Source organism: Stenella coeruleoalba (genome assembly GCF_951394435.1).
Source record: "Stenella coeruleoalba genome assembly, chromosome: 1".
In the NCBI taxonomy this organism is placed as follows: Eukaryota; Metazoa; Chordata; class Mammalia; order Artiodactyla; family Delphinidae; genus Stenella; species Stenella coeruleoalba.
Genome location: NC_137169.1, coordinates 110,905,246 through 110,931,527, shown reverse-complemented (window position 1 = coordinate 110,931,527; position 26,282 = coordinate 110,905,246). Strand labels below are relative to the sequence as shown.

Genomic DNA, 26,282 nt, shown 5'->3' with positions numbered 1-26,282 from the left:
AGGACTTATAGAGTACTTGATCTGTTAATGTGGGATCCACATTATATAATTTTTAAAATTTTATTTATTTTTTGGCTGCGTTTTGTCTTCTTTGCTGTGCACGGGCTTTCTCTAGTTGCGGTGAGTGGAGGCTCCTCTTCGTTGAGGTGTGCGGCTTCTCATTGCAGTGGCTTCTCTTGTTGCAGAGCATGGGCACTAGGGCACACGGGCTTCATTGTCTGGGGTATATGGACTTCAGTAGTTGTGGCTCACGGGCTTAGTTGCTCCACGGCATGTGGGATCTTCCCGGACCAGTGATCACACCCGTGTCCCCTGCATTGGCAGGCAGATTCTTAACCACTGTGCCACCCGGTAAGTCCCTGAAAACTTTATTTTTTTTTTTTGGTTGTGTTGGGTCTTCGTTGCTGTGTGCGGGCTTTCTCTAGTTGTGGCAAGCGGGGACTACTCTTCACTGCAGTGCACAGGCTTCTCATTGCAGTGGCTTCTCTTGCTGCAGAGCACGGGCTCTAGGTGCGTGGGCTTCAGTGGTTGCAGCATGTGGGCTCAGTAGTTGTGGCTCACTCACGGACTCTAGAGCACAGGCTCAGTAGTTGTGGCGCACGGGCTTAGTTGCTCCACGGCATGTGGGACCTTCCCGGACCAGGGACCGAACCCATGTCCCCTGCACTGGCAGGCGGATTCTTAACCACTGCACCACCAGGGAAGTCCCTACATTTACATCTTGAGTTTTTCTATCTGGTATGAGGGAATGTTCTAATCTACTTGTTTTACATGTGGCTGTCCAGCTTTCCCAGTACCACTCGTTGAAGAGACCAATAATGTTTTGCTAGTTATATTTTCCCTAATATATACAAAAAAATAAAAATAAAAACATAGCCAGTAAAGGAAAACATATTTGCCCATGTACTTCATCAAATTATCTCATGAACTACCCAATCATAGTGCTCCCACACCTAGGGAAGCAGTTTTTCCTCTACACTTATACACATACTTCCTTTTTTTTAATCTAATGCATCCCCATGTAGAAATTTCCCTGGAATTATCACTAGTTATCTTATCTCTTCATAAGGAAAATCATCTTCTAGAGATACCTGACCCTTACTTATCAAAATCAGGTTTTGGAAAGTAAAGCAAAAAATTAAGAAATAATTTTTTGTGGGCCAAGTTAATTTGGGAAGCCCTGGATAGTGTGAGAAAGTGGAACAGCCATGACAAAGCCAAGACTAAGGAATTAGCATAAATAAAGGTTTTATTGGTCAGTCTGGGTGAGTGACATACTGACATACCCCCAATTCACTGTTCCACACACCCAAGGTGCTGACGTGGCAGGAGGAGAACTAAGCCCATTGCTGGTGAGCAAAGGGTGGGAGGCGAAAAGAACCTAAAGGCCTCTGAGGGTTAACAAGGCTACCGGGACCGGAACCAACGTCCTAGGAACAAATCCAGGATGGAAAAGGCATCATCCAGGGATGGAGGTGTTGGTGATTCTGGACCTAAGGAAGAAAGTGATACACAGAGGCTAAATGAAAGAGACTAGACAGGGGCAAAGGAGAATAATAATGTTAAAGGGTAGGAGGATTAAGGGTTTCCCTTTCCCGAGGAATTAAGAAATGGATCCCTTTGATTCATACTCTTTACTTACCATCTCTAGGAGAGCCACCTGCTTCTTGATGGGTTACTGTGGTCTCTTTCCGGCCCTCACTGTCCACCACAGTCCGGCGCTCCTCTACTGTCTACAAGGAGAAGCCCCCACCATATCCCTAACATCACTAAAGGTGAGTTAACTGATTTCTTTACATAGGTCTCCCTTTCCAGAACATTCTCTGACCATAGTTCCCTTTACCCGTCTCTCCCAACTCACCCCATCTGGCTTAGTGATCTTAGTCACAGAGATGCTCTTGAAATAGGATTTGGGCTGGGGCTGCAGAACTGGGCCAAGGCCCTCCTCGGAAACCTGGGTATCAAGATCTAGAAGGGCAGAGAGAGGAAAGAGGAAAGAAGGAGTCCAAGGGAAAGAAGGGAACAAGTGTAGCCGGAAGAAATTTCAGGGAGGGAGAACAAAGGGCTGGTAAATGTCCTTTCCCTCCAAACTCACCATTGTCCTCTCTGGCTCTAGAATGGGGGGTCACAGGCCACGTATCATCAAACTGCAGAAGAAGCCAAAGTAGGTCAAATGACACCTTTCAATCAAATTTGAGGGGGTCACAGAACCCAAACTATTTCCAAGTTCCAAAACTACTTTTCCTCAGCAGAAATAATCCCAGCCAGGATAGCTTTATTTACTTATACCTTCCACCTTCCTACCTGTTTTATGTATCCCTCTACCAAAAAGCATTCCTCAACTGATACTTTTCTGTCCTCCCTCAAGAAATCTGCTTTGTCCAAGAATCATTTAGACCAATTTTTTTAAACAAAAAGCAGAACTCACATTTCCCCCCAAAGAAAATCCTACAAGAAGCTTAATACAGAAAACATATAAATACACCAAGTGGAGGGCCTAGGACTCCAACCCAAGACTGTTAAGATTCCAACAAGGTTTCCAGTCTTTGCAGTCAGTTTTCTCCACAGGCTCCCACTTCAGGCCCAGATGTACTCACCCTATGAAAAGGTCTCTGGGAGCCCCAGCCTGGTGCTGGTTTGGAGGATTCAGTTCTTGCGTCACTCTCCAAGGCCCCACGAAAGATCCTAGGCTGGTGACTATCTGGATACTTAAGCATTGAGTCCCGAAGCGTCTGTCCTTCCTGCCGTCTCTCACCAGGTGTCTCTGACTCAGGACCTGGAAGTTCTGCAGAAAGGTGGCAGGTGGATGCTGGGGACTTGGACTCTTTTAAATCTCCTTGAAATCATCAGTTTTCTCACACTTCCCAACCCCCAACTACTCTCTGCAGGTTCCTTTTTTCACCCACCGACCCAGCAGAAACCACAGGTTCTCCCCCGGGGCATCCACACACCAGGAGGGCGGGAAGGCAAGGTCCAGGCCCCCATCTCGCTGAAGATGTTATTGAAATCCCGTACTAGGTCATCAAAGCCGAAGTTATCGTGGAAACGCATCCCTCCTCCTGGGCTGAAGCTGAAGCCGAAGCCAAATTCCTCGGGGGGCTGGGGACCCTCAAATCTCGAGCTCCCACGGCCCCACGTGGCTCCTTCTTCTTCCTCATCATCTTCATCTTCATCGCGAGTCATCCCTCCAAAAAAGGGATCTCTGTGGCTAGGGGTGGAGGCAGATCGGCCACCAAGATTTCAGCACTACTTAAACCATAAAATCAGCTAATGGGTGACAAAGTGAGACAAGAGTTGCGATCTAGGAAGCTGAATTGAGGGTTAAGAGGACTGGCCATCGGGTTTATTTTGTTTTTATCAAAGTCAGCCCTCACCTCGCGGCTCCCCCAAACGCTTCCGCTCGGCTTTTCTTCACTGTTCCCCAGCCCCTCCCTTCTCTCCCAAGGTCCTGCTCACTTGCTCACTGTTCTCTTCCCCAAAGCCCTATTGTCTTCCCCACCCGCACCCCTGTTGCATCACCCCAGACTGGAGAAAGGTTTAAGCGGCTGTTTTCTCTCCTCTTAACGACTGCCCTGGTTACTGTCGCGGGGTGAGCGCTCAATGTTGACTTCCGTTCTCTCCGCAGGAATTGAAAGAGTAGGGAAAGGGATGTTTTTCCAAAAATAGGGTGTCAAGGGTCAAGCTCACCTCAGAGGATCCCGCCCCACCTTCTCTGGCCCGGACCCGCTCTCACCTCCGAGGTCCAGAAAAGCCGAAAAAGCCCCGAAAGAGGTCAAAGAGGCTCATTCCCGCAGTGGGACTCGAACTTTCGAACCCCACAGCTGGGGGTAGCCAGAGCTACGCTGACGGAAATTGAGCGAAGCGTCAGACCACGCTACCGGAAAGCAAGCCTGCGATCGGACACTGTCGTAAAACGACCGTAAGCCGGACTGGGTGGGGGGGGGCAGGGCGGACGGGCCTATCACGTTCCAAAGGCTTTCTCTTTTACTGTTTCCTGTGAAGGGAGCGGGCGTACTGAATTTTCATTTTACAACGATCACCTGCCTCCTAAGGCAATTCTCCTTCCTGCCGATCAACCCGCTCCAACAGGGTGTTTCGAGGGTTTGACACTGGATGGCACCGGAGGCAGCCGCCAGAGGGCAGCCCACCCGCACAAATGAACCGGACCGAGACCCACCCTCACCGCCGGCTCACCAACCCATGGACGACCAGTCTTCCTTCTAAACCCACCTCGCCCCTTTCCTCCGTCCAGTTTGTTTCTTGACTGATACAAATAAAGTCTAATATTAATTAGAGGGATGGACAAAATGTTGCATTAAGCTTCTTCTAGTAGTGACTTCCCCAGAGTTGAGTAAAAGATAAAAACAGAGGAACGCATGGATTTAACTCCATCTCTCCAGCTATTAAGGATTTTGTCATAACTATACGGGAGTCTCCTAATTCTTTCAGGCAGGGTCTGCAACCACCAGGATAAAGACTTTGTAAGAGAGCAAGGGAAATCTATTGAAGTGTCTTGGGAGAGAATCTGGGGCTGTAAGTATCCTCTTTTTCGGGTCACTGACTTTAAAAGCCTCCCCCTCCCTGTACCCCCACCTCCATCCCAACCCTGGCCTTGCTCTAGACTCCTTTTCAAGGGGTTGGATATTAGCTACTTGAAGTGAAAGCACTCAAGAAGTAAGAACTACTGCTTCAGTTTTGCTAGCCAACAGTGCATGTTGCCCTCATTTCTTTCCAGTTCATTTGCCTGGATCCATCTAAATTACACTTTGATTCTACAAAGCCATTTCTTTCAACTCCTGCTTAACCCTTTCCCTTTCCACCCAATATCTGCTATCCCTTCACTGCCTAAAATCTGCTGTAGATCTGGAGGAAATGAAGATTTGCAGTGATTCTTTCCAGGCACCACGCTGTGTAATTCTTAGGGGAGGGGGGGAAGGGAATGCCCTCAAGGGCAAGATACTAGCACATTAAGGTCAGAGGAGTTCTTAAAGGGCGAAGATTTCATTTTATTCCACTGCCTTCGGGGCCTGCTAGAGAAGGCCCAGTTGGTACAGTAATACTTATTCATCAAGCTGGTCATCGACGAGACTGAGGATATCCTAGACGGAGCAAGAATGGGCAGAGGCTGAAGGTAGAGGTTTTCTTTTTATATATACAAGACACATTAATCCATTAAATTTGAGGACACAGTACAAAAAAAAAAAAAAACACTTCAACTAATTCATCTGACAATGCTGTTCATATTCATGACGCCATTTTTTTGTTGTTGTTGTTTTGTTTCCTAATAATAAAGGAGGAGACTTAGGGCTGTTGGGCTGATATATATTTGGGGGTCCCCCCTCCCTACCTCACCCACACACCACCAGGGTGAACAGGAGGAGGAGAAGGGAGGGCAGGGCCCACAGCAAAGTTTCATAATCTTGAATGCAAGGGGGGAGGAGGAGAGGAAAGGAAGAAAAAAAAGGAGAAAATACAAATCCTATAATACATACAACAGAGTGGGGATGGTATGGGAATGGGACAGACATGAAGCTGAGGCATGGGATGGGCCGCTGGGGGTGGGGGCAGTGGAACCCCCCCACATTCCTTTCTCTCTTTGATGCTGTTTCCATAGTTGCCAGGCTGAGAAGCCCTCTCAGAAGATGGGACCGGGAGAAGAGAGTCAGGGCCTCAGTTGGCCCCCCAGCTGTAGCTGTTGTAGGCAGACTTGTTGGTCTGGGGCTTCTGCGGGATGGAGCTGGTCTGGCTACGTTGCCCGCTGCCCGTCTGCAGGGGAATGGGAGGGTGAATGGGGAGGAAAAAGATGTCTAGTTAGTGGGACAAATTTATGACATCTTCAGGTGGAAATCTGGAAATTGTTTTACTCTCCCATTCCCCTTGCTTAGAAACTACTCTGAAGCTTACTTCTTAACCATAGGAAATTTGTTTTACACAGCAGTTAGAGCACCTCTGACAAGTAAAAAAACACTTTAAAACTTTAAATAAGGGAAAGATGAAAAGAGGGTGGGATACTTTGAGAGACAAGATAGTGCATCAGTTCTACTAATTTTCAATTTCACCTTCTCCTCACCCCCCAAACCCACCATCCCCTGATCCAAGGAAAGGCTACTCTCTAGAGAGAATTATAGCCTCTTGGAGATGAGTGATCACAAGGTGATTTCACTTTCACTGATCCCCATGAATGCCTCAATTTGGACATCTGTCTTTGAGAGCAAGGCAGCCCTTATTCTAGCTCCGCAACCACCTATGAGGAAGGGGGAGAGGTCACCTGCACCACCCCAGGGCTCCCCACCCCTACCACACATCACATCTGCGAGCCCATTTCAGGAAAGGTAAGAGAGACAGTCTGAGGCCCCAGGCTCCAGATGCTGCCCCAAGAATCCTTTCCATTCCAGTAACCAAGTGTTTCAAGAGTCGGGGAAGGGTAGAAAGAAAAAGACACTGAGGAGAGGAGGACAAGAGGAACGGGAGGCCAGAGAGCTCAGCAAGGTGTTTGTGTTTGTGTATCCCGATTTGTGACCGTGCAATCTTTTCTTTTCAAGTTCCCTGAGACTGTGGAGGTGAAATGGGGACTGAAAAGGAGTGGGTTCAAGCATATCATCATTCAGTTTCATTACCTGCTCCTCCTGCTGGCGCTGGCAACAGAGAATCATCTGCAAATATGGTAGCTGAGGCAGAACCAGGATATATGGAAAATAAAGGGACAAACTTTGACAATAGAACTCCACCATTAGAAGGGAAAGCTATAATGTCAGGGAAGGGGGAAGGCTGGGAGAGGTAAGAGGGGAGGTGTGACCCAGGTCTGATAGGATGAGGACAACTGTGCTATGGGAAGAGGTGGAGGAGAAAGGCACCAAAGGAACTGGGCAAAAAAGGTTTCAATCTGGCCTCTTCTCTGACATCTCCTTTGCCGGCCACTCGTGTTGTGTGCGCTTGTGTCTGTATGTGCTGTGTGCCCATGGCTGGCGCTGGGGAGGACTGGGTGAAGGTGGTGGTGAGGAAGGGTAAGAAAAGGAAAGGGGAGGTAGTTTTAGGGTATAGGAAGGAAAAGGAAGGGAAAGGAAAGAGGGGGAAGGGCTATTACCTGGCCATCCTGCTGCAGGTGATGGTGAAGGATCTGGGAGTGCGGTTGCTGATGGGGGGTCAGAATGTGCATAAAGGGGGCAGGTGGGTAGGCAGCAGCTGTGGCCGGATTGATGGGCCCCCCACTTCCTAGGGCTGAAGGCAAGTTGAAGGAGGCAGCAGGAGTACCGGAATGAAAACCTTGTTTCTCAAAGGACTGCTATCCAGGAGAATGGGAGGAGAGAGAGTAAAAGGGATCAGCAAACTAATCCTCAGAATTTCTGAACCCAAGATCCCCCACCCTCAGAAAGCAGCATGGTGTCAGAGAATGAATGCTGCACCTGAAGTCAGACATTCAGGTCTTAGCCTCAGCTCTACCCTTTAACAGCTGTGTGAACCTGAGAAAATTAATCTCTCAGCCTCATTTTCTCTTAACATGAATCAGGGATGCTATTAACCTCTCAGTTGTAAGGACCAAATGAGAGAATAGATGTGACAGCACTTCATAAATTCTAACATCATTCATGAACACAGTGAAATCTGCTAACTACTCTTAGCACAAATAGCGATAACCCTGGAGTTGGGTAAAAATTAGAACTCCTTGGATATTTCAAAAGAAATGAATACACACTGAGGTTTCTTGAGTGTTAATGGTCTTGGCCATGAAAGACTCCACCATAACTCCTAATACTTTACATCAAGCTTTTACTTATTTATGGTGTGTGTTGGGGGGAGCAACACAATACAAATCTGTGGATAATTCAGATGCCTCACTTTAGCTACTGGGTTGTGTCCTCTCCTACTGTTTATAGATATACTTACAAAAAGAATGGAAAGAACTAGTTTCCCTTCATTCCATATGTGTTCTCTCGGAAACTTATGAAAAGGTTGGGAGTGGGTATGTAAAGGGCCAGGACAGTTGCACAGTAAATCACATGACATATCACAACAATTTACCACACTGCAGCTTCCTGTAACATTTTTCTTGCTTTTTCCCAGAGGGCTAAATTTAAACTTCTTCAAGAAACTGAGGTTTAGAGACACTCATTTTCTAGTAGAATGGATTTCCTGACACCTCTCTTAGGGTTGTTCTTGTCCACTGTATTTTTTCCCCCTTTGGCCGCGCCACTCAGCTTGCGGGATCTTAGTTCCACGACCAGGGACTGAACCCGGGCCATGGCAATGAGAGCGCCAAGTCCTAACCACTGGAAAGCCAGGGAATTCCCATGTTCACTGTACTTCTATCATTCCAACTCCACCTCCTCTATGTCATCTCTTTTTCCACTTCTATCCAGAGCCAGGCACCTACCTGGGTTTTGGAGTACACAGAACCCGAGATATCTGGCACGCCTGTGTTACTGGAGGTGACTGATACACCTGGGGGAGGAGGAAACAGACAGGAGGATTAGCTCAGCTAGCTGCCTGGCCCCATCCCTGGGAGATGATGTGTGTAGCCCTTCTAGCTATAGCACTGCAAGGGAATTTTGGTCTGTTTTTCCAGCTTCATGTCAGTCCTGAGGGATAAGAGTTCACGACACAAAAGCTCCCTAGGTTCTCCTGCCCTTTCCAGATGTGTACTGAGTATTTATGTGAGAGGGAGGTGTGTTGTATTGGGGAGGACTAAGGAATATAGCCAAACCTCACTAGCATATGGTTTTCAAAACACTTCTCTGTGCCAAAGCCCAACAGGATTGTATTAAACTTTTAACGTCCATTTCAAATCAACTGACCCCAACTCCACTCAGTTCTGCAGTGCTGCTCCTGAACGGGTTCAAAATCCATGCCTCCACAGCATAAGGTAAGTATGAGAGGAGCACTCCTATTCAACCCCCAAGAGCACTTTCATTCTCAGTTTACTTAGTCCAGCTTCCCCAGAGTCTTGGCAATTCTACGCTACAGACTTATGATTTAAAGAGCTGGCGCAAAGGCTAATTTCCATTTGCTCAGTTTAAGCCAAAGCATGGAGAGGGGTAAGGAAGGTAGATAGGGGTAGGCTCTCTCCTACAGCCTAGGTGGAACACAAAAATCCAACTGTCATTCTAGTTTACAACTTCAGCTTTTCCATGAGTTAAAAGCTCTAATCCATACTCCAGCAACTTGCATATGTTTCCTGTTGAAAACCTCCCTACCACCAACTACAATTCTAAGGAAACCGCAATAGTACAATTCTCCATTTTGATTTGTACTCTTTAAACTGAAATACACATACTGTACCTCCTAGGGTATGGGGCAATAAGTTAAGGATAGGAAAAAGCCATCAGGTAAAATAACCCAGCAACTTACTTGAGAAACTGTATACCAATATTGAAGGAAAAGTAACTCAAATTTAACTAGGAATTTAGAGCATCCTTTCTAAAGATCTGTTAGTTTTCAGGAAGTGAGATAAAATGAAACCTCAGAAAAACTTTGCATTTCAGTTTATGTCTTTGGATCGTTCTCCTCTGCTGTTAGGAGCACTTTGTTCAGAGTTTTTTGGAAGCACTAAACTGACCAAATCACAAATGAGGAATTCTCCATTCACCCACAATTCAACAGCAATCTCTCTTCAAACTCCAGAACCCAAATCCTCTCTAGACCAAGGCAGCCTTCAAAAGCTAAGCCCACCTTGGACAGCCACTTTAGAATCTTCCCAGTAGAAGTGGCATCTTACCCTGGAGAACCCTCCCACATCACAAGTCCAGATAGTTCTAGGGAGGAGCAAACACCAACTAGGAAAAGAACACAACTACAGAAACCAAGCATGAGAAAATACTTCCCCATCTCCAAAGTATCAACTCTACACTTTAAAGGCACTGAAGAAAAAGGGGACAATACAGGAACTAACGGAATAGTTTTTTCCCTTCCCTTTGCAAGCCCCAGGTGCCCATTTGGCAAATCACTGGTAATAGGCATAACTTTAAGAACAGGAGTTCATTTATGGAAAAAGCTAAGCTAATGAGGAGGTTTGTGTGGAAGGGTTGAGAGTAAGGTGTGACAGGATATAAATGGAACATTTTTGAGGGAAACCAGAAGAGACAATGATCTTTACTGCAAAGGCTCAAACAGCTTGCTGACACCACTTGGTCATCCCATACATAATGGGAGAAATGGCCGACTCTCAAGCCGGGTGGTAGGGAGGAATTTAGTTCCAATGTGCCCCTACCTGGTCTCATCCTTTCCAGAGGGTGGATTAGCTAAAAAACAGCTTCTAGTCTAGAGGCCTTAATTGGCCTGTTGGTTGAAACAACTGGAAATGCTGGAAAAAAGAGAATACTTTGTGTAGTAGCCCTAAATGGCCTCAGTGTAAGCACCTGAGACCCTAGAATATAATGGGCATTGGTTTCCCTACCTATCATTCACCAGTAATTAGCAATCTCCTCAGACTACGGAGTTTTCTTGCTTTCCTTCCAACAGTCAACACCCCCTGGTTACCCCCACTCCCAAGCAGTGCTGATCATACAAACACAATGTGGATGGCCAGGAGGAGAAACAAGAACCAATCTCTCCCAGCATGGCAGCCCCTGGGAAAGCTGATCACACTCACAGTACAAAATTACTCCAGAGGGCTGGGAACAAATACAAAGAAAGTGAAGTACCTGGGTTTCCAATTAACCAAGGACAGGGTTCTCACTGTCCAAGTTAACTCTATGAATGAAGGGCTGATGGTGTACCAGTTGGATTGAGAGGGGATGAGAATTTCCATAGTCAAGGAGATGTCTAACCAAATCTCTCCCACACATTCTTAGCTACACCCACAAGTGCAAAACGACTAATAATCCACAATCCCTGAAAAGCCATCGAGGAACTAAGAACAATGTTCCAGGCTAGAACAGTTTCCACAGCCTGAGTCATCAACTAGCTGGTCACTAATGACTTTATCTGATCTCAATCAGCCACTTGGCCCTTGGGAACCAGATGTGGAAATTAAGCCTTGGAAGATACTTTCCTAACAACAGCTCTGAACACCATCTCTTCAGCCTTTCACAATGACATGACACGAACTTTTTTGTCCTTTCTCCTCTGCTTATGTCAGAGACAAGGGGAAGATCTAAATGGAAAAGTGAAGAGCTATAATAAGTATGGCGAATCGGGCATTTTCTACAAATAGCTTTCTTGACTAACCAATCAACAGGCTGGGAACTGAGGCCACTTCCCCTCCCCCACCTTAATAAAATCACCATACTGAAAAGTTAACAGTTCTTTGGCTATGCTGGGGTTTGATTGAAAAGGCCACCCTCCACCCTTCATCCACAGCACAACATTGGTTCCTAGTGTCCAGAAAGACATGCACGGAAAGAACGCCAGAGTTAGCTAAAGAAATACCACAGTTTATTGAAGACTACAAATATTTTGTTACAAGTTGGAACTACATGCCTTCCAGAAATCAAAAGCAACAGCAGGTGTGTGCATTGATGCTTCGGAGGAGGTGCTGCACCGCTTGAATTCGAAATGGGTAAGACAGGGTCAGACACATGGGGGAGAGGGAAATGGGGGAAGGGCAAGTTCAAAAGCCCAGAAGGTATCCACCAACTCATTTCCCCAAGCCACGCAGGCCATGGCCACAGCTCAGCAGGCTCTCCTCAGTGGTCTGGTTTCTGAAACAAGACTTCAGTGCAAATTTACACACACACACAAAACACAGCCCCCAGCCTTGGGCCAAATTAGCTCTCTGCCGTCCAGAAATGCTTGTAAGGGGGTGGATATTTTCTTCCTAAAAGGAATCAAATACATAAAAATAAATGAATTTAGAGGTTGATGAGGAATGGGATGACAAGAGCCCTCTGTGGGGTTGGGAACTGGGGATTCTTAAAGGGCTGTTATAGGAGGTCTCTGAAATCTTAAGGGAAGTAAGAAGCTAGGATTTCCAAAATCAGTTATGCCATTTTCTTCTATAACCAATCATCTACCTCTTCAAATTCTTGAACCTGGTCCAGCTAAGACCTAAATCTAATATTCTTGGAATAGGGCCACTCCAAGACAAAAGCTTATAATCCTCCCCACCAAAGACTAGGGTGGACCTGCTCAGTGAGAGGGGGGCCCTAGGCACAAGGAGTCTGGGCATTATTAAATCTCAATGGGGTCTCTCAGGATTTCTTTAGTTTAAATCTTGACCCACTCTAAGTCATACAACACAGTTCAAAGCTCCACCTGTTAGATCCCAGACCTACTGCCCTTTTGCTCAGCTCAGTTTCCCAATAATTGAAAACCTTGGGCAATTTTAACCACCTGGAGCCCATACAAGGGTGAAGAACACAGATGTAGCTCCATCCGAATCACCATGTAACCATAACTAAGAATTTTAAAGGACAACCCTCAACTCCAACCCCAAGCAATGGCAACCACCTCCTCCCCATACACATCTACAAGGCACTGAAAAAAGTAGATGGAATTGTTTTATTCAAAGACTCTTACTCCCTGTCCTCCAAAAATGGAGAGTAGGTGTCAGGTACGGGAGCAGGGGATAGGCTAATATCTTTGAGGTCAGCACCCATTCAGAGGATTCCCGTATTTCCCTCCCTGCCATCAGAGGTGCAAATGGACTTTGCAAGAGACCAGCCATACAAATGAAGGAACCTAAAGGTCCAACTCTCCCTCTATTGAGTATTCATGCCCTACTCCTTTCTCTCCACATCTTAGGCCCTCTAGATAGGCGATAAAAAGGGGCCACATGAGAAAAGCAGTACTACAAAGAGATTTAAGCCAAAGCTACCACAGCATGCTAGCTAAGAACCCATTTAACTCTTCTATTCAGTGAATATATCCCCTATTGTACTACCAGTACCTTAAATGTTAACAATTGCCTCCACTGACATCTCAGTAAAATCTGGGGGCCCTCTGCTTCCCACCCAAAGTTTAGGCCAGCCAACATATTCTAACAGCCAACTCGTGAGCCAGGGCATTCCCGTCATGAGTAGTGAATATACATTCTAGTATTAAGCTCCTCTGTTGGTGCTGCTCAGACAGACACCCAAGTCAGGCAGACATTAACAATCATACATGGAGCAGCAGCACACCCTCATCAACCCTGTTTTCTCAAGCACCAGATCTTCCTCCCTGAAACTCATTTAATGACATCCCACAGACACCAATGACAGCCAGGGTCAAGGTGAGCTTACCAGTGTTGTATCCATGAGACCCATATCCACTTGGCTGTTGGAAAGGGGTGGCTGATGCATTCACACTGACATTCACACCATGCTGCTTGGAAGAGGTAGGAGCCACCTGAAGAGCAATAGGCCAGAACTACAGTGAAATGGCAGCAAAGTACCATTCAACCGACCCGTCCTACTCCAGAGACTGGGCATTCAGATGGCTACCCACTCTGATGTATGCTGTCCACAGTTTACTTAGCAAAATGGGTTCAGGGAATGAATGAGAGTCTGAGGGAAGCAAAGCTGTACATTCCCCTTTTAGCTAATTCTACGAATGGGTAATTCCTTACCCCAATCCCAGCCCCACTCCCTCTCCCAGGCCAGAAAGAGGCCAGAGGTGGAAACTGTTCCTCTTCATTCATTATTAAAAAGTCATCTTAAAAAAAAAAAAGTCATCTAGCCTTCAAAGCAGCTAGCATAGTGTCCAGGGCTAGGACTCTTCACCACAAGTAAAGACCAAGCCCAAGTACTTACAGGGAACACAGCAGGCCCATACTGGAAGGTGCTGGGGAGGCCCGGAACCCCTGTGTAGTATGGCAGGCTGGTGTAACTGTAGCCAGGAGGCAGCGCCGGGTTCAGGAATGTCTGCTGCGTGGTATGGTGAGTCTGTGTCTGGTTCTGCTGGGGCTGGGCCAAGGTTGTGGCCGGGGCCGGGGAGGAGGCATCCCCACGGCCGAACTTTGTGAGGTCACCTGTGACACGAGAGGCTAAATGTATCTGCCACTTTCACCCCCCAACACCAATGCAGAATTTCCTCTTCTGGTTTCACATGATTCCAGGAGAGCCTTCAGAGACTATTAAAGTCCAATGCTTTGAATTCCATTTCTTTGCGGCTCCATTTAGCACTGCTCAGTACACAATCTGCACAGTGCTAGTCAAGGACTAATGTTGCATGACTATGCAATACTGTGGCAGAAACCAGCTCCCAGAATAAAGCTCCTGTATGATTTCCCTGCCCACCTGTTTTCTTTCATCTCTTCCCCACCCCACCCCCTCCTTTCCTTCTCTGCTTCCCCTCCAAGGGGAAAACTCCATGCTGGACTTGAAAAACAATGCTAGGTCAGGGAAAATGACAGGGCAATAAGGTCAACAATAGGTCAGGCCCTGGCCTAGCAAGGCAATGAGACTGCCACATGAGTAAGGAACAGGAGCAGAGATGAGTAGAGGAAGGTCAGTTCAACCACAGTACTTCCTGGAAAAAGCTAGAGAATAGCTGAGAAGTCAACACATCATCCGGAGTCACAGGGAGACAACAGAAAGTGGGATGAGAAGCCAAGCTGCTACATGCTCATCTTCAGCAGGATTCTGAATCTACCAACCCTGATTTACCACATCCATTTTGTACTTCTGTCAAAGATCTTAATTAAGGTGAGAACTGGACCCCTTCCTTCTACTAATCAGGTTTCTGCCACCAAGGCCAACACAACCTCCCTATCCCAATCCTACCAGAATAAGGGTTGCTGGCCAGGCTACCATCCCTCCCAGTCAGCGGAGTGGTGGGTGTGGGAAATGGGATGCTGTAGTAATCCTGAAAGAGAGAGAGAAAAGAGCAGAGACTCAATGCCACTCATTGCCAGAAGTGAGGACATGTCATTCAGGGTGAGAAGCAAGAGAATGTTGGAGTACTGCAATTTATCCAGCCATTGATTAAGCTGGCTTGAACTGGCACAAACTCCGTATTACTCTTACATACACTGTCCCCCCTGCCTGGCCATGGGGACAGTCAGGCAAGGTCTACAAGTATGCCCACCAGGAAACACTTCAAGTCCATCAGCACCAATAATATTCTCAAACCTCTAGATATTATCCCTCATAGTCTACTACTACTGAGAAAACAGATCTTCCTTCTGGAATTCATCAAAGTGTTTGAGACATACAGGAAGCATCCCAAGAGCTCCACAGTACTCTGAGCTTTATAACAGGTTAAAATGTGTTTACTTCAAAGATGTCACAACTCTGATTAAAAAAAAAAAAAAATTACCTTCTGTTAGAACCACTCTCGAAGTACATTCTAATATATCTTAAAGTATGTGTATGGAGGTATGGCTTGAGAAAGAGCCAAGTCTGTGACTTATCAACTGAACATTTGGAATAATCCAAACATTAATTTTAAGATCACTTTCTTTTTCTAAGCTCTACAACCATATACTCACCAATGGAAATCTTGTCTGAAGCATCTGCAAGTCATCATAACCATATACTTGTGGCTGAAAGATACAAACATGTAACAATATTAATGAGGACTGGTCATGATGGTAGCAAACCAAGGAGCTAAGAGACAAGATAAATCAACATTCATCCTCATTCTTAAGAAGAAGAGGACATGAATTATTTCCTTCATTTTCTTTAAGAAAGAAGTGAAATACAAAGAGATTACATGATTCATGAAAGGTCTTGAAGCTTTCCTTGAGCTACACAGTGATTCAACTAGGCTGGCCTCTGGGTAGCAGTAGGGTACGCACAAGTCATACATATATAGCCTGCTTTATTCTACCTGTCTTTGCCTCCTTTGCCCTTCAAAATATGGCTTAAAATTTATCTCCTTCAGAAAGGATTCGCATTTTACTCTACTCTTTAATGTTTGGGTACTAAGGTAGTGTGTTAGCTATTAAAAAAGTGCTAATGGATGTTTCATATGTATGATATTCTTCTAGACTCTCCGAAGGCAAAAACAAGTTTTTGGTTTTTTTAAAATTTTTATTGGAGTATAGTTGATTTACGATGTTGTGTTAGTTTCAGGTGTACAGCAAAGTGGATCAGTTATACATATATATCCACTCTTTTTAGATTCTTTTCCCATATAGGCCATTACAGAGTATTGAGTAGAGTTCCCTGTGCTACATGGTAGGTCCTTATTAGTTATCTGTTTTATATACAGTAGTGTGTATATGTCAATCCCAATCTTCCAATTTATCCCTCCCCCCCACCCCCGCTCTAATCCCCTGGTAAACATAAGTTTGAAAAACAGACGTTTAAAAAAATTTTTTTTATTAAATATCCTTCATCTTAATAGGCACTGAATACACGAAGCTGATACAAGACACAGCAGAGCAAAAGGCTACTACTGTCAGTCACCTATTCTCAGATAGCCCCAGACTAAGTCAGGGAACTCTACTCTGACTATGTCAGAGCCAGCATAGACCCCCAGAAATTAGGAATCTATCCAACTAGAGAAAATAATTCCCTAAGAAATAGAAAGGGATTCCAGTTAGACACTCTGGCCTTTGGCTTCTGAGGCCCAGAAATTGTGTTTCACCCGAGAAAATACACAGTAGAGGACCTGGTCTAGGTTTAGTCCTTCCTCTCTAAAAAATTATTTTTTCCCAAAACTACAAAGATTAAAAACTTGTTTGCTTACATGTGACAACCACTCACTTATTATTTAATTATATTCTTCCATCTGAAGCCATAGCCATAAAGAATAGCCATACCACCTTCCTCTTTTGGAGAAGATCCTTCAGTCTCACTTACCGGGTAGGCATGTAACAGCCCTGGAGCCATAATATATGGATTAGGCAACAACGGCGGGACCCCAGGAGGGAGGTTGGGAGGAGCTTTTCCTGAAAGAGAAATTATATTTTTATCTTGTCACACTATTACTTTGCTCATTCATACCAAAGGAATGCAATTCATCTTCTATGCAGGGCTACCTGAAGTTGTAGCAACTGAGCTTCGAGTGGAGGCTGTGACGGTAGAGTTGCTGCCTAGGCTGAGGCCCAAGCTACTGCCACTATTGAGACTGGAAGAGACACTGACCACTGGGGGAGGTGCAGAGACTGTGCTGGATGTGGTGGAGAAAGTGCTGGAGGAAGAATGAAGATTCGCCTCACTCTCCACGCTTGTGTGCTTCAAAAAGGCGGTGCAGTGGAAGAGAGGAGGAGGAAACAGTGATTAGTATAACAGGTCAGGAAAGACAATCCCTTCTGTTGATTATATCACACCAACTTCTCAATTAAAAAGGCTGAGGCAGGGTATTAGGGTGCTCTCTGCCAAAGTAATTAGAAGAAGTTACTAAATACTGCCTGGCTACACATTCCCCAACATTCATCTGGTAAGGATGGTAACAACAGACCCACTGCACATTATCACCCTGTTCAGAAAGGCAACAGAGCGAGTGGGGACAAACTCCCTAGAAACGAACACTGACTAGCCAATGAGGAGACAAAAGATAGTTTAGGTCTGAAAAATATATCACAGTCTTCTCTCCCACATTCTTCTTCACTAGGCCAGCACAACAGACAAGTTCACAAGCTAGAAAGAAGTACAAGTTCTAATGAATTTAAACCTGAAATAGTACACTTGAGGAAAGAGAGATTCCTGAGAAAGCCTTAACCCTTATTACCTTGCCCCAGGCTTTTGACAAACCATACACCTTTGCCCAAAACAGTTCCTCCTGAAGTTAGTTTTCTTCCTTACCATCTCAGCTTAATTCCACAAATTGTTATAAAATCACAACAGTGAAATTAATTCTTTGGCCAAAAGCTCTCATCTGGCCTCTACTTTCATAGGATGCCCAGACTCAAACTGATTATTTTCAGGACTCATGTTTGCCATACCCCAGACCAATGAATGAAAATGGCTGTACCAGTTAGAAAGGGATGTTCTTACAGAATTTATCATAGCATACAAAGTCCCACCCAATTAAGTGTTAAAAAAAAAAAAAGTCATATATTCAAAAAAGTCACTTCCAGGGCTTTGAGAATTGGCCCACAGCTCTGCAATATTTCTGGATTCTTCTGCCTCTCTCGGCTTCAAACATCCTTTTTACTCCTTTCCTGCAACTTCAGATGAATTATCACTTTGCCACCTCATGAAGAAATTTTCAAGACTCCCTTCTTGGGAGACTCTTACAGTTGGATAGTTGTTTAAGTGTAAACAAGACCATACTTCCTCTTTTACAGCATCACACTTACCAAAAGAGTGGATGTCGAAGTGCGCCCAGAAGATGTTGATGACGAAAGGGTATTCTGCTGAGTAGATAACGTGCTGTAAGGTAAAAGAGGTTGCCATTAGCCATAGGGCTATGGTTACCTGACCTGGAGCTTCAGTCAAGAACACAGGCCAGGGCTTCCCTGGTGGCGCAGTGGTTTAGAGTCCGCCTGCCAATGCAGGGGACGCGGGTTCGTGCCCCGGTCCGGGAGGATCCCACATGCTGCGGAGCAGCTGGGTCCGTGAACCATGGCCACTGAGCCTGTGCTCCGCGACAGGAGAGGCCACAGCAGTGAGAGGCCCACGTACCGCAAAAAAAAAAAAGAACACAGGCCAGACACAGAGAACTGACTTGTGGTTGCCGGCAGGCGGGGTGGGGAGGGATAGAGTGGGAGTTTTGGGTTAGCAGATGCAAACTAGTATATATAGAATGGATGAACAAGGTCCTACCGTATAGCACATAGAAATATATTCAATATCCTGTGAGATAAACCATAATGGAAAAAAATATAAAAAAGAAAATATGTATAACTGAATCACTTTGCTGTACAGCAGAAATTAACACAACATTGTAAATCAACTATACATCAATTGAAAAAAAAAGAACATAGGCAAGGAAGGCATAATATGGGACCAAGGAGATCCTGAGATCATATGGTAAACACAATGGCCAGCCAAGAGTAGTGAGCAGTTAAAGCAAGAATGGGTGTTGAAAAAGGGAAAAAGCCTCCTCTGTCTTTACTTCCCATAGCTTTTAGGTTACCCACTTAGCTAATGTGGTCTCTGCTAGGCAGAGAGGACAAGATAGAACCAGAGAGCTCTGTTATTACTACTCACCAACCCAAACCTCCATCCTCACCCCAAATCACCTGCTGTGTTGTGTGGTGGTACTATTTGGAATCTCCTCATTGTGGCTCAAGCCACCCAAGGAAGATGAGTGCTGATTGGTTGTTGTCAGTAAGGAAGCTGCAGATACCGTTTCACTGAGAGGGGGGATGCTAGAAGTGGAAGGTGAGTCAGATTTCACTGCAGAGCCTGTAGCACCTGGAAATAAAGAAAGGAATTCACCTCATCAGAGGAAGTTATTAAGAGGTGACGACAGCCCTAGGCTGTCCCAAAGACAAGAGTGTGAGTTATTTAGTAATGGACCACTAACATTTAGGTACAATCTTTTCCTTTTTTTTTAATTCCAAGCATTTCACAGCACTGATCTCATTTGTCCAATAAAGAGAACCCAGAGGATTATCACTGTTACAAGACAGAGAACCTGAAACTTACGATAGTTTGAGATTAAACAGCAAGGTAGAAAAAACCAAGCTGAGACTATACCAGAAGTTTTGATCATTGAGGCAGGGCTCTTTTCACAACAATCTACGAAATGCAAAAATATTTAAAGGGGAGTAAAAACACTACAACTGAGAGGAAAAAGCCTGGAGAACACTCACCTTCAACAGATTGCGTGGTCTGTAACTGCGTGGCCTGCACAGAACTGAAGCCATTCTGGTAAAAAAAAAAGAGGAATAAGAAACAGACAAACTCAAGTGAATAGGTCAAGTTAGCACATTGACTCAGCTTAACTTCTCTCAACCAATTTCTTTCAGAGAAATTCTACAATGAAAGGATTAACATAATGTATACTACCCAAACAAAGTAAAAACAACAAAAATTTAAAAACAACAATAGTAAGATATACCAACCCTGTGTGACCCAGGGCAACAGAAGGCAATGCCCAAACTGCTGAAGAGATCCCAAACCCCAAACAGACATAGGAAAGGTCCAAATCCAGTGATCCCTGGGGGAGGATGTGGGAGTATGACAGTTCAGCCAAACCACCTATTCTGCTGGCTGCATCTGACAGTCACTCCACATTGCCTCTAGCATATGCTGTCCCCCTCACCAAGCCAAGACATAGCAAGGTGAGGTCTACTGATATGCACCCACAGAAGGCTGGCAATCAGATCTTCCAAGAAGAGAAAACAGGTAATTGAGACTGATTCTACTAAAGAGAATGAATCTTTAGTGCAAAGAGAATGATCTTCTGGCTCTGAGTCTCCAAGGTTAGTGAAGAGAACTTTTATTTCACCAACCACAAAAATGTGGTTCAGCTTCTCAATCAGCACTTCAGAGGTGTCTTAGCACCATTTGTCAAGAAGTAAAACACTAATATTTCAGAGATTTTGCCCACTATTCTCCTAACCAATGCCCAGGGGCTCATGAAGCCAATACCTTTGCCTGAGTCAAGTCCTTTTGGGGTGATGAAGAGATGGAGCTGGGGTACCGCCGAGTCTGTGTGGATCTCTGTTCATATAGAGGGCCCTGAGCATTATTTTGGGAGGTATAGGTTGTCGACTGAATTGGGCCACTCTGATAACCGGACTCCTGACTCTGGTTAGATGAAATTGTGGATGAAGATTCACTGTGGGGAATGGAGAAGGAAAATCTGAGAGAGACGAATAGAGCAGATCCACTGATACTAAAACAGTGGAGATCCACTACTTGTGTAAGTTGATTACAATCAAAAAGAAAAATTCCAGCAACAAATAAAAGAAACTGCCGCAATTTTCTCCTGAGAACAGTAGGAATTTCCACATCCTATAGAGCCAGGGATCTAAGCTAAGAATCCAGTTTAAAAACATTTTCAACTCTTAAAGGAAGAGAAAAATTTCTTGTTCCCTTACATGCTGCTGTTATTAGAAAAAGAGGCTAAAAGTCAGTAGAAAGGATATACTACTCTTGGTCCCTTTGATACCATCATAACTTGAACCCTAAACATGGGAAAAATCACCTCTTGCTCATGTTCATTTTAAGGAATTCTGAGCTCCTGGCCCTCTCAAAAACCCTATGAAGTAAAATTCTCTTGAAAGGAACTTTTAAAATATTCATATGCATTAACAGCAATTATGATTCAACAGAGCTAGGCTGGGGCAAGACATCTCTATTTTTAAATTCTAAGGATTGAAAAAAATTCCTCCAGGGTTTTCTACTGCTTAAGATGGCCTTCCCTGATAGCTATCAGAAGAGGCAGGGACGGTTCTACTGGAAAGGTTTCTTTTACTTGTGTAATGTATTAATGTCACCTCCTTCCTAGGAGTTCAAAGCTACACCCTTCGTAGGCTTAAGTCCACACCAAGGGGCTAAAAGTGTCAAACACATTTTTAGCTGTGGTAGAGGCCAAGGTACTGTTAAAGGTGGGGTACATGTCTCTAGGAACTGTGCCTGGACATTCTAGAAGTGCCCAAGGGATACATTTCTGTTTAGAGTTAGGAAAAACCTAGTAACAATATTTTAAAATGCTCAACAAAATGCTAAAATTGGCTACTTTTCTCTCACTCAATCAGAGGCTTGGCCTGTCCAGAGTTCTAGGAATCAGCAGGAGATTTAGAAAAACTGGTAAATGTCTGATAAAAGAAGTCTTATGACGGCTGTTTCCTCTACCTGGCCGTGCTGGTATAGAGGCTACTTGGAGCCTGGCTTGAAGAGGCGCTCGTGGTGGGGGTGGACTCATAATCAGAAAGGACAGGCTCTGACCCAAACTGCAACGCCCCAAACTGCAGATTTAGCCCTGAGATATCTGCCGAGCCAGGCATCTCCACAGCCAGAGCAGGAATCTGTAAAGAAGATAAAGTAATGGTTTACTATAAGCTTACTGTAAGACTAATAAAAAACTTCTGCTTTAAACCTCCAAATTACACCCTTACAATCTCAATTCTCAAATCCCACACCCCTTTGCCCTAAAATAATATCTATCTAAAAGTTCAAATATACCTTAGAAGTCAAGGAGGCTTTTTTCTTCTGCTGTTTCAGTTTTTGCTGAGCCGGCTGAGGGCTGGACGATTGGTTGTCTGAAGACCCAGGAGACATTTGTGGAGCCGAGGTGGATTTGCTTGGCAGAGGAGAAGACGGGGGTGGAGGTGCAGCAGTGGAGGTAGCCACTGCAGGTGGCTTCTCCTGAAGGAACACCTCCATCATGGTTGAAGATGGGGTGAAAGCCTGGCGCTTTGTAAAGGGGCTGTGCACTGTTGAATCATTTGGGTTCTTCAAATCTGCACGAGGAAATCCAATAAGCATGAGGCCAGAGGTGTTCGTGAACCTCAAGAAAATGCTATTATCCTGCTCTAGAGCCATGAACTAGGCCCCCAGGAATCAGAAACTCATATAAACAGGTCCTCTTTTAAGATTTAATCTCATTTCTATAGGTGGCAATCATTGGATTTTATTTGTTAAGCAGAACCTAATGAAATCAAAACTATTATCCTGCCTATGTAAGAAAGGAATTCAGGAATTGTCCATGTTTAAAGTGTAAGGTCCTAAAATGGAAAAGCCCAAAGGCAGTATGATGTTTTCAAATACTACAGATAAACCTAGGGAAAACCCAAAACATCCTCAGGTCAACAGAAGACTGCAAATGTGTACAGGGCTAAATTTGATGAAAGAGATATAGAGATATACAGCTGCAACTTATGTATTTAATTATTACTCCCCAGCTTTCTGAACTGAGCCTATCTCACCAGGGGAAATCACTGTGGGAAAAGAGCCAGTTGGCTGCCCTTCTCCTCACTTCAGAACACATTCTCTACCCCTACTCCTGCTAGCCTCCTGGCAGTAATGCTCCAATGCTTAAAGAATTCAAATCACTTTCCATATTTCTCACCATACTGCACCAGCGATGGGGATTGTGTGGTGGAGCCCATGTCCCAAGAGGAGGTGGTGGTGGTTCCAGATTGAGAATGCTGAGCTGCCAACTGAGCCAGGGCCTGAGCAGTCTTGAATTGCTCCAAGAACTGGGAGCCTGTGGTGCTGCTGCCTTTAGCTTCACCGACATCACCAAATCCTTTCCCTAACATGCTCACCTGTAGATCAACACAGAGATTAGAGGAATCCACATCCAAGCAACTTTGTTCAACTACTCAAAAAACAAACAAACAAACAAAAACAAAACACTTATCCCTGTTAAGAGCCAGTACAGATAAGACAAGTAAAGAATGTCCAGGGGCTTCCCTGGTGGTGCAGTGGTTAAGAATCCGCCTGCCAATGCAGGGGACACAGATTCAAGCTGTGGTCGAGGAAGATCCCACATGCCGCGGAGCAACTAAGCCTGTGCGCACAACTACTGAGCCTGAGCTCTAGACCCTGTGAGCCACAACTACCGAGCCCGCGTGCCACAACTACTGAAGCCCACGCGCCTAGAGCCCGTGCTCTGCAACAAGAGAAGCCACCACAGTGAGAAGCCCGTGCACCACAACAAAGAGTAGCCCCCACTCGCCGAACCTGGAGAAAGCCTATGCACAGCAATGAAGACCCAACACAGCCAAAACTAAAAACTAAATAAATTTTTTTTTAAAAATGTCACAAAATAGAACAGTCCATTACAGCATAAGCTCTGGACTCAGACTGTCTACATTCAAATCCTGGTTAAATAATTGTGGAAAAATTACTTGTAATTGGTCTGTACCTCATTTTCCTCATCTGAAAATAGGAATAAAAGTAGTACCTCATAAAGGTGTAGGAAGATTAAACAAGATTAAAGCATTTAATATGTGCATGGAACATAACAAGCAGTCAAAAAAATAAGAGCCAGGGCTTCCCTGGTGGCGCAGTGGTTGAGAGTCCGCCTGCCGATGCAGGGGACACGGGTTTGTGCCCCGGTCTGGGAAGATCCCACATGCCGCAGAGCGGCTGGGCCTGTGAGCCATGGCCGCTGAGCCTGCACGTCCGGAGCCTGTGCTCTGCAACGGGAGAGGCCACAACAATGAGAGGCCCGTGTACCACAAAAAAAAAAAATAAGAGCCATTAAAATTTATACCATTACCATCACTTTCCCCTCCTTCCTTCTCAGGGACTCCTTTAATGACTGGAGGGGTTTTCTCCCCTTTGAATTTTTAAATCAACTAATACTTGATTATTAAGCTAACATGAAGGTGATATAAAATTTCACTTCAGGGCCTTCCCTGGTGGCACAGTGGTTGAGAGTCTGCCTGCCAATGCAGGGGACACGGGTTCGTGCCCCGGTCCAGGAAGATGCCACATGCCACAGAGCGGCTGGGCCCGTGAGCCATGGCCACTGAGCCTGAGCGTCTGGAGCCTTTGCTCCACAACAGGAGAGGCCACAACAGTGAGAGGCCCGTGTACCGCAAAAAAAAAAAAAAATTCACTTCAGCCATTAAAGTCTTTGCCCCTTCCACTGAACAGCTCAAAAGGAACAAAAACAACTAACTGAGCTTCATCTCAATGTTTCTAATAACTAGCATAGAGACAAAGAAGCAAAGTCAAGGAGCTATCTCAACTTCTGCATTAAATGATCAAGTAATGAGTCAATCTGATTTTATTGTTTTCTGTGTATATCCAAGTTCTACAGGGTAATCGTGATGACAAAACAAAATTTACTCTTAATGCTTTTGGGGGATTTTCTCTATTCCCTACTACCAAGTAAAACTACCAGCCTAGACCAGAAGATTAACCATGTGGCCTTGACTATTCTAAAGAACCTCCAAGGAGATTTAGTCTAGTCTCTCTTAGGTTCTTACTTAAGCACATCATGATCTTCAATTAAGCGGTGCTTATACAAAACCCATCTGTCCAACCCAACGTAAGACTTTTTTTTCCACTTCAGTCTGTATCCCAAGACTATACAAACAAGTACAAAAACACTGGAAATCTAGTTGAAAGTACAGGATTGCAGCAGAGAGATGATCCCGCACAGCATGATTACCAAATATTCTGCAAGCGTGAAACACTGAAGGTATAGAAAATTACCTAACATTCATATATTATAATGGGGAAGGGCTCCTATATTACTTACATCTATTAAATTTTAAGGGAAATTAATCCTCTAACCTCTGTCCTCAATGGAAAAGAACTACATTAAATAGCATACTGATTAACGCAGGTAATGAGAAAAAATAGCACTCATGTTTAGTTTCACATATCACATGACACACATTAAACAGAATGTTAAAGTGGAAGTATACTGAAAACTTATTTTTGATATGAGAATTTGGATTTAGGTGTAAATCTTCAACTCCAGACATTAAAGGCAATTAAAAGTGACACAGAGCACTTAACCCATTTTCCAGTCATATATCTTAGGTGTTGGTAGTTATTTTCTGATCTTCATTACATCTTCCTACGACCTTTGTCCCATTTTGTTTCTTCCTTCTTTTCCTTTTTAGTCCCAACACTCCTCTCCCTTCTCTGCCACCTTTTCTCTCCTGTGACCACTCATACATGGCAGAATATCAACCACCAAATTATTAACACAAAAAACTATTTTAAGACAACAGTTAAAAACTAACAGAGTGGGACTTCCCTGGTGGCACAGTGGTCAAGAATCCGCATACCAATGCAGGAGACACCGGTTCGATCCCTGGTCCAGGAAGATCCCATGTGCCGTGGAGCAACTAAGCCCGTGAGCCACGACTACTGAGCCCTTGTGCCACAACTCCTGAAGCCCGCGCGCCTAGAGCCCGTGCTCCACAACAAGAGAAACCACTGCAATGAGAAGCATGAGCACCACAACAAAGAGTATCGCCTGCTCGCCGCAACGAGAGAAAGCTTGTGCGCAGCGATGAAGACCCAACACAGCCAAAAATAAATAAATTATTTTTTTAAAAACCTAACAGCTCTAGATTAGAGGCTGACTTAGCAGTTTTACAGCTGAATTACTCTAACCTTACTACTAGAAAAATAAAAGTATATGCATACACGTAGTTTCTTACCTCTTACAACTATAGTAACCCTCCAGCAAAAAATAAACAGGAAAGTAAAATAAACAGGAAAGAAGAGAGAAAAAGCAGTACCTTTAGGATTTACTGACCATCTTTGTTTAGTTATTTAGCCTTTGCTATAATTGATGACCTTGAATTTTAAAAAATATTCTGAATCAACAAGTCATTTGCCATAAGTGCTCTAGGTTAATAACCAATACCACTACTTCCACATTTGTGGAGACTTTACCCATTATCTTATTTATCTTCCTGAAGCCCTGTAAGATAGGCACAGCAAGCACTCTTATCCCTACTTACAGAGAAAGGGAGAAATAGCTAATAAGCGGGCAGATTCAGGAAGACCCCAAGTTTTGAGAAGCCTAGCTCAGAAATGTCTGGTTTAAATGAATACATATGACAATTCTGCTCTATCAAGAAAAAGGGAACGGCTGGACTT

At 44.7% G+C, this 26,282-nt stretch overlaps 2 protein-coding genes across 16 annotated transcripts in view; both read right to left on the bottom strand.

Moving 5' to 3' along the window:
- Positions 1 to 1,213: 1,213 nt before the first annotated feature.
- HAX1 (HCLS1 associated protein X-1) lies at positions 1,214 to 3,877 on the bottom strand. Of its 3 annotated transcripts, none has more exons than XM_079934887.1 (7): positions 3,734 to 3,877; positions 2,952 to 3,208; positions 2,598 to 2,785; positions 2,096 to 2,147; positions 1,862 to 1,968; positions 1,643 to 1,733; positions 1,214 to 1,493 (listed from the first exon to the last, which is right to left on the bottom strand). In XM_079934887.1, exons 1-7 carry the CDS (start codon positions 3,784 to 3,786, stop codon positions 1,408 to 1,410), a joined length of 834 nt encoding a protein of 277 aa, XP_079791013.1. In that variant the 5' UTR covers positions 3,787 to 3,877; the 3' UTR covers positions 1,214 to 1,407. The 3 variants fall into 3 exon arrangements, with proteins under 3 accessions (XP_079791013.1, XP_079791014.1, XP_079791015.1); XM_079934888.1 differs by having other exon boundaries at positions 3,688 to 3,819; XM_079934889.1 differs by having other exon boundaries at positions 2,952 to 3,185; positions 3,734 to 3,814.
- Positions 3,878 to 5,432: 1,555 nt separating this feature from the next.
- The window catches only part of UBAP2L (ubiquitin associated protein 2 like), a 42,363-nt gene continuing 21,513 nt past the window's right edge, over positions 5,433 to 26,282 (bottom strand). For 5 of the 13 annotated variants that reach the window (XM_079919796.1, XM_079919794.1, XM_079919789.1 and 2 more), the window contains 17 exons: positions 22,774 to 22,972; positions 21,888 to 22,165; positions 21,558 to 21,730; positions 20,349 to 20,538; positions 19,568 to 19,622; positions 18,992 to 19,166; positions 18,107 to 18,179; positions 16,844 to 17,039; positions 16,665 to 16,753; positions 15,347 to 15,400; positions 14,640 to 14,721; positions 13,668 to 13,885; positions 13,158 to 13,263; positions 8,372 to 8,439; positions 7,085 to 7,282; positions 6,618 to 6,668; positions 5,433 to 5,766 (listed from right to left, as the gene is read on the bottom strand). In XM_079919796.1, the coding sequence (XP_079775922.1) occupies positions 5,671 to 5,766; positions 6,618 to 6,668; positions 7,085 to 7,282; positions 8,372 to 8,439; positions 13,158 to 13,263; positions 13,668 to 13,885; positions 14,640 to 14,721; positions 15,347 to 15,400; positions 16,665 to 16,753; positions 16,844 to 17,039; positions 18,107 to 18,179; positions 18,992 to 19,166; positions 19,568 to 19,622; positions 20,349 to 20,538; positions 21,558 to 21,730; positions 21,888 to 22,165; positions 22,774 to 22,972 (2,301 nt within the window). In that variant the 3' untranslated portion in view covers positions 5,433 to 5,670. Of the gene's footprint in view, positions 5,767 to 6,617; positions 6,669 to 7,084; positions 7,283 to 8,371; positions 8,440 to 10,352; positions 11,753 to 13,157; positions 13,264 to 13,667; positions 13,886 to 14,639; positions 14,722 to 15,346; positions 15,401 to 16,664; positions 16,754 to 16,843; positions 17,040 to 18,106; positions 18,180 to 18,991; positions 19,167 to 19,567; positions 19,623 to 20,348; positions 20,539 to 21,557; positions 21,731 to 21,887; positions 22,166 to 22,773; positions 22,973 to 26,282 lie in introns of those variants that run through there. The other 8 variants (XM_079919797.1, XM_079919790.1, XM_079919799.1 and 5 more) reach the window with 5 other exon arrangements.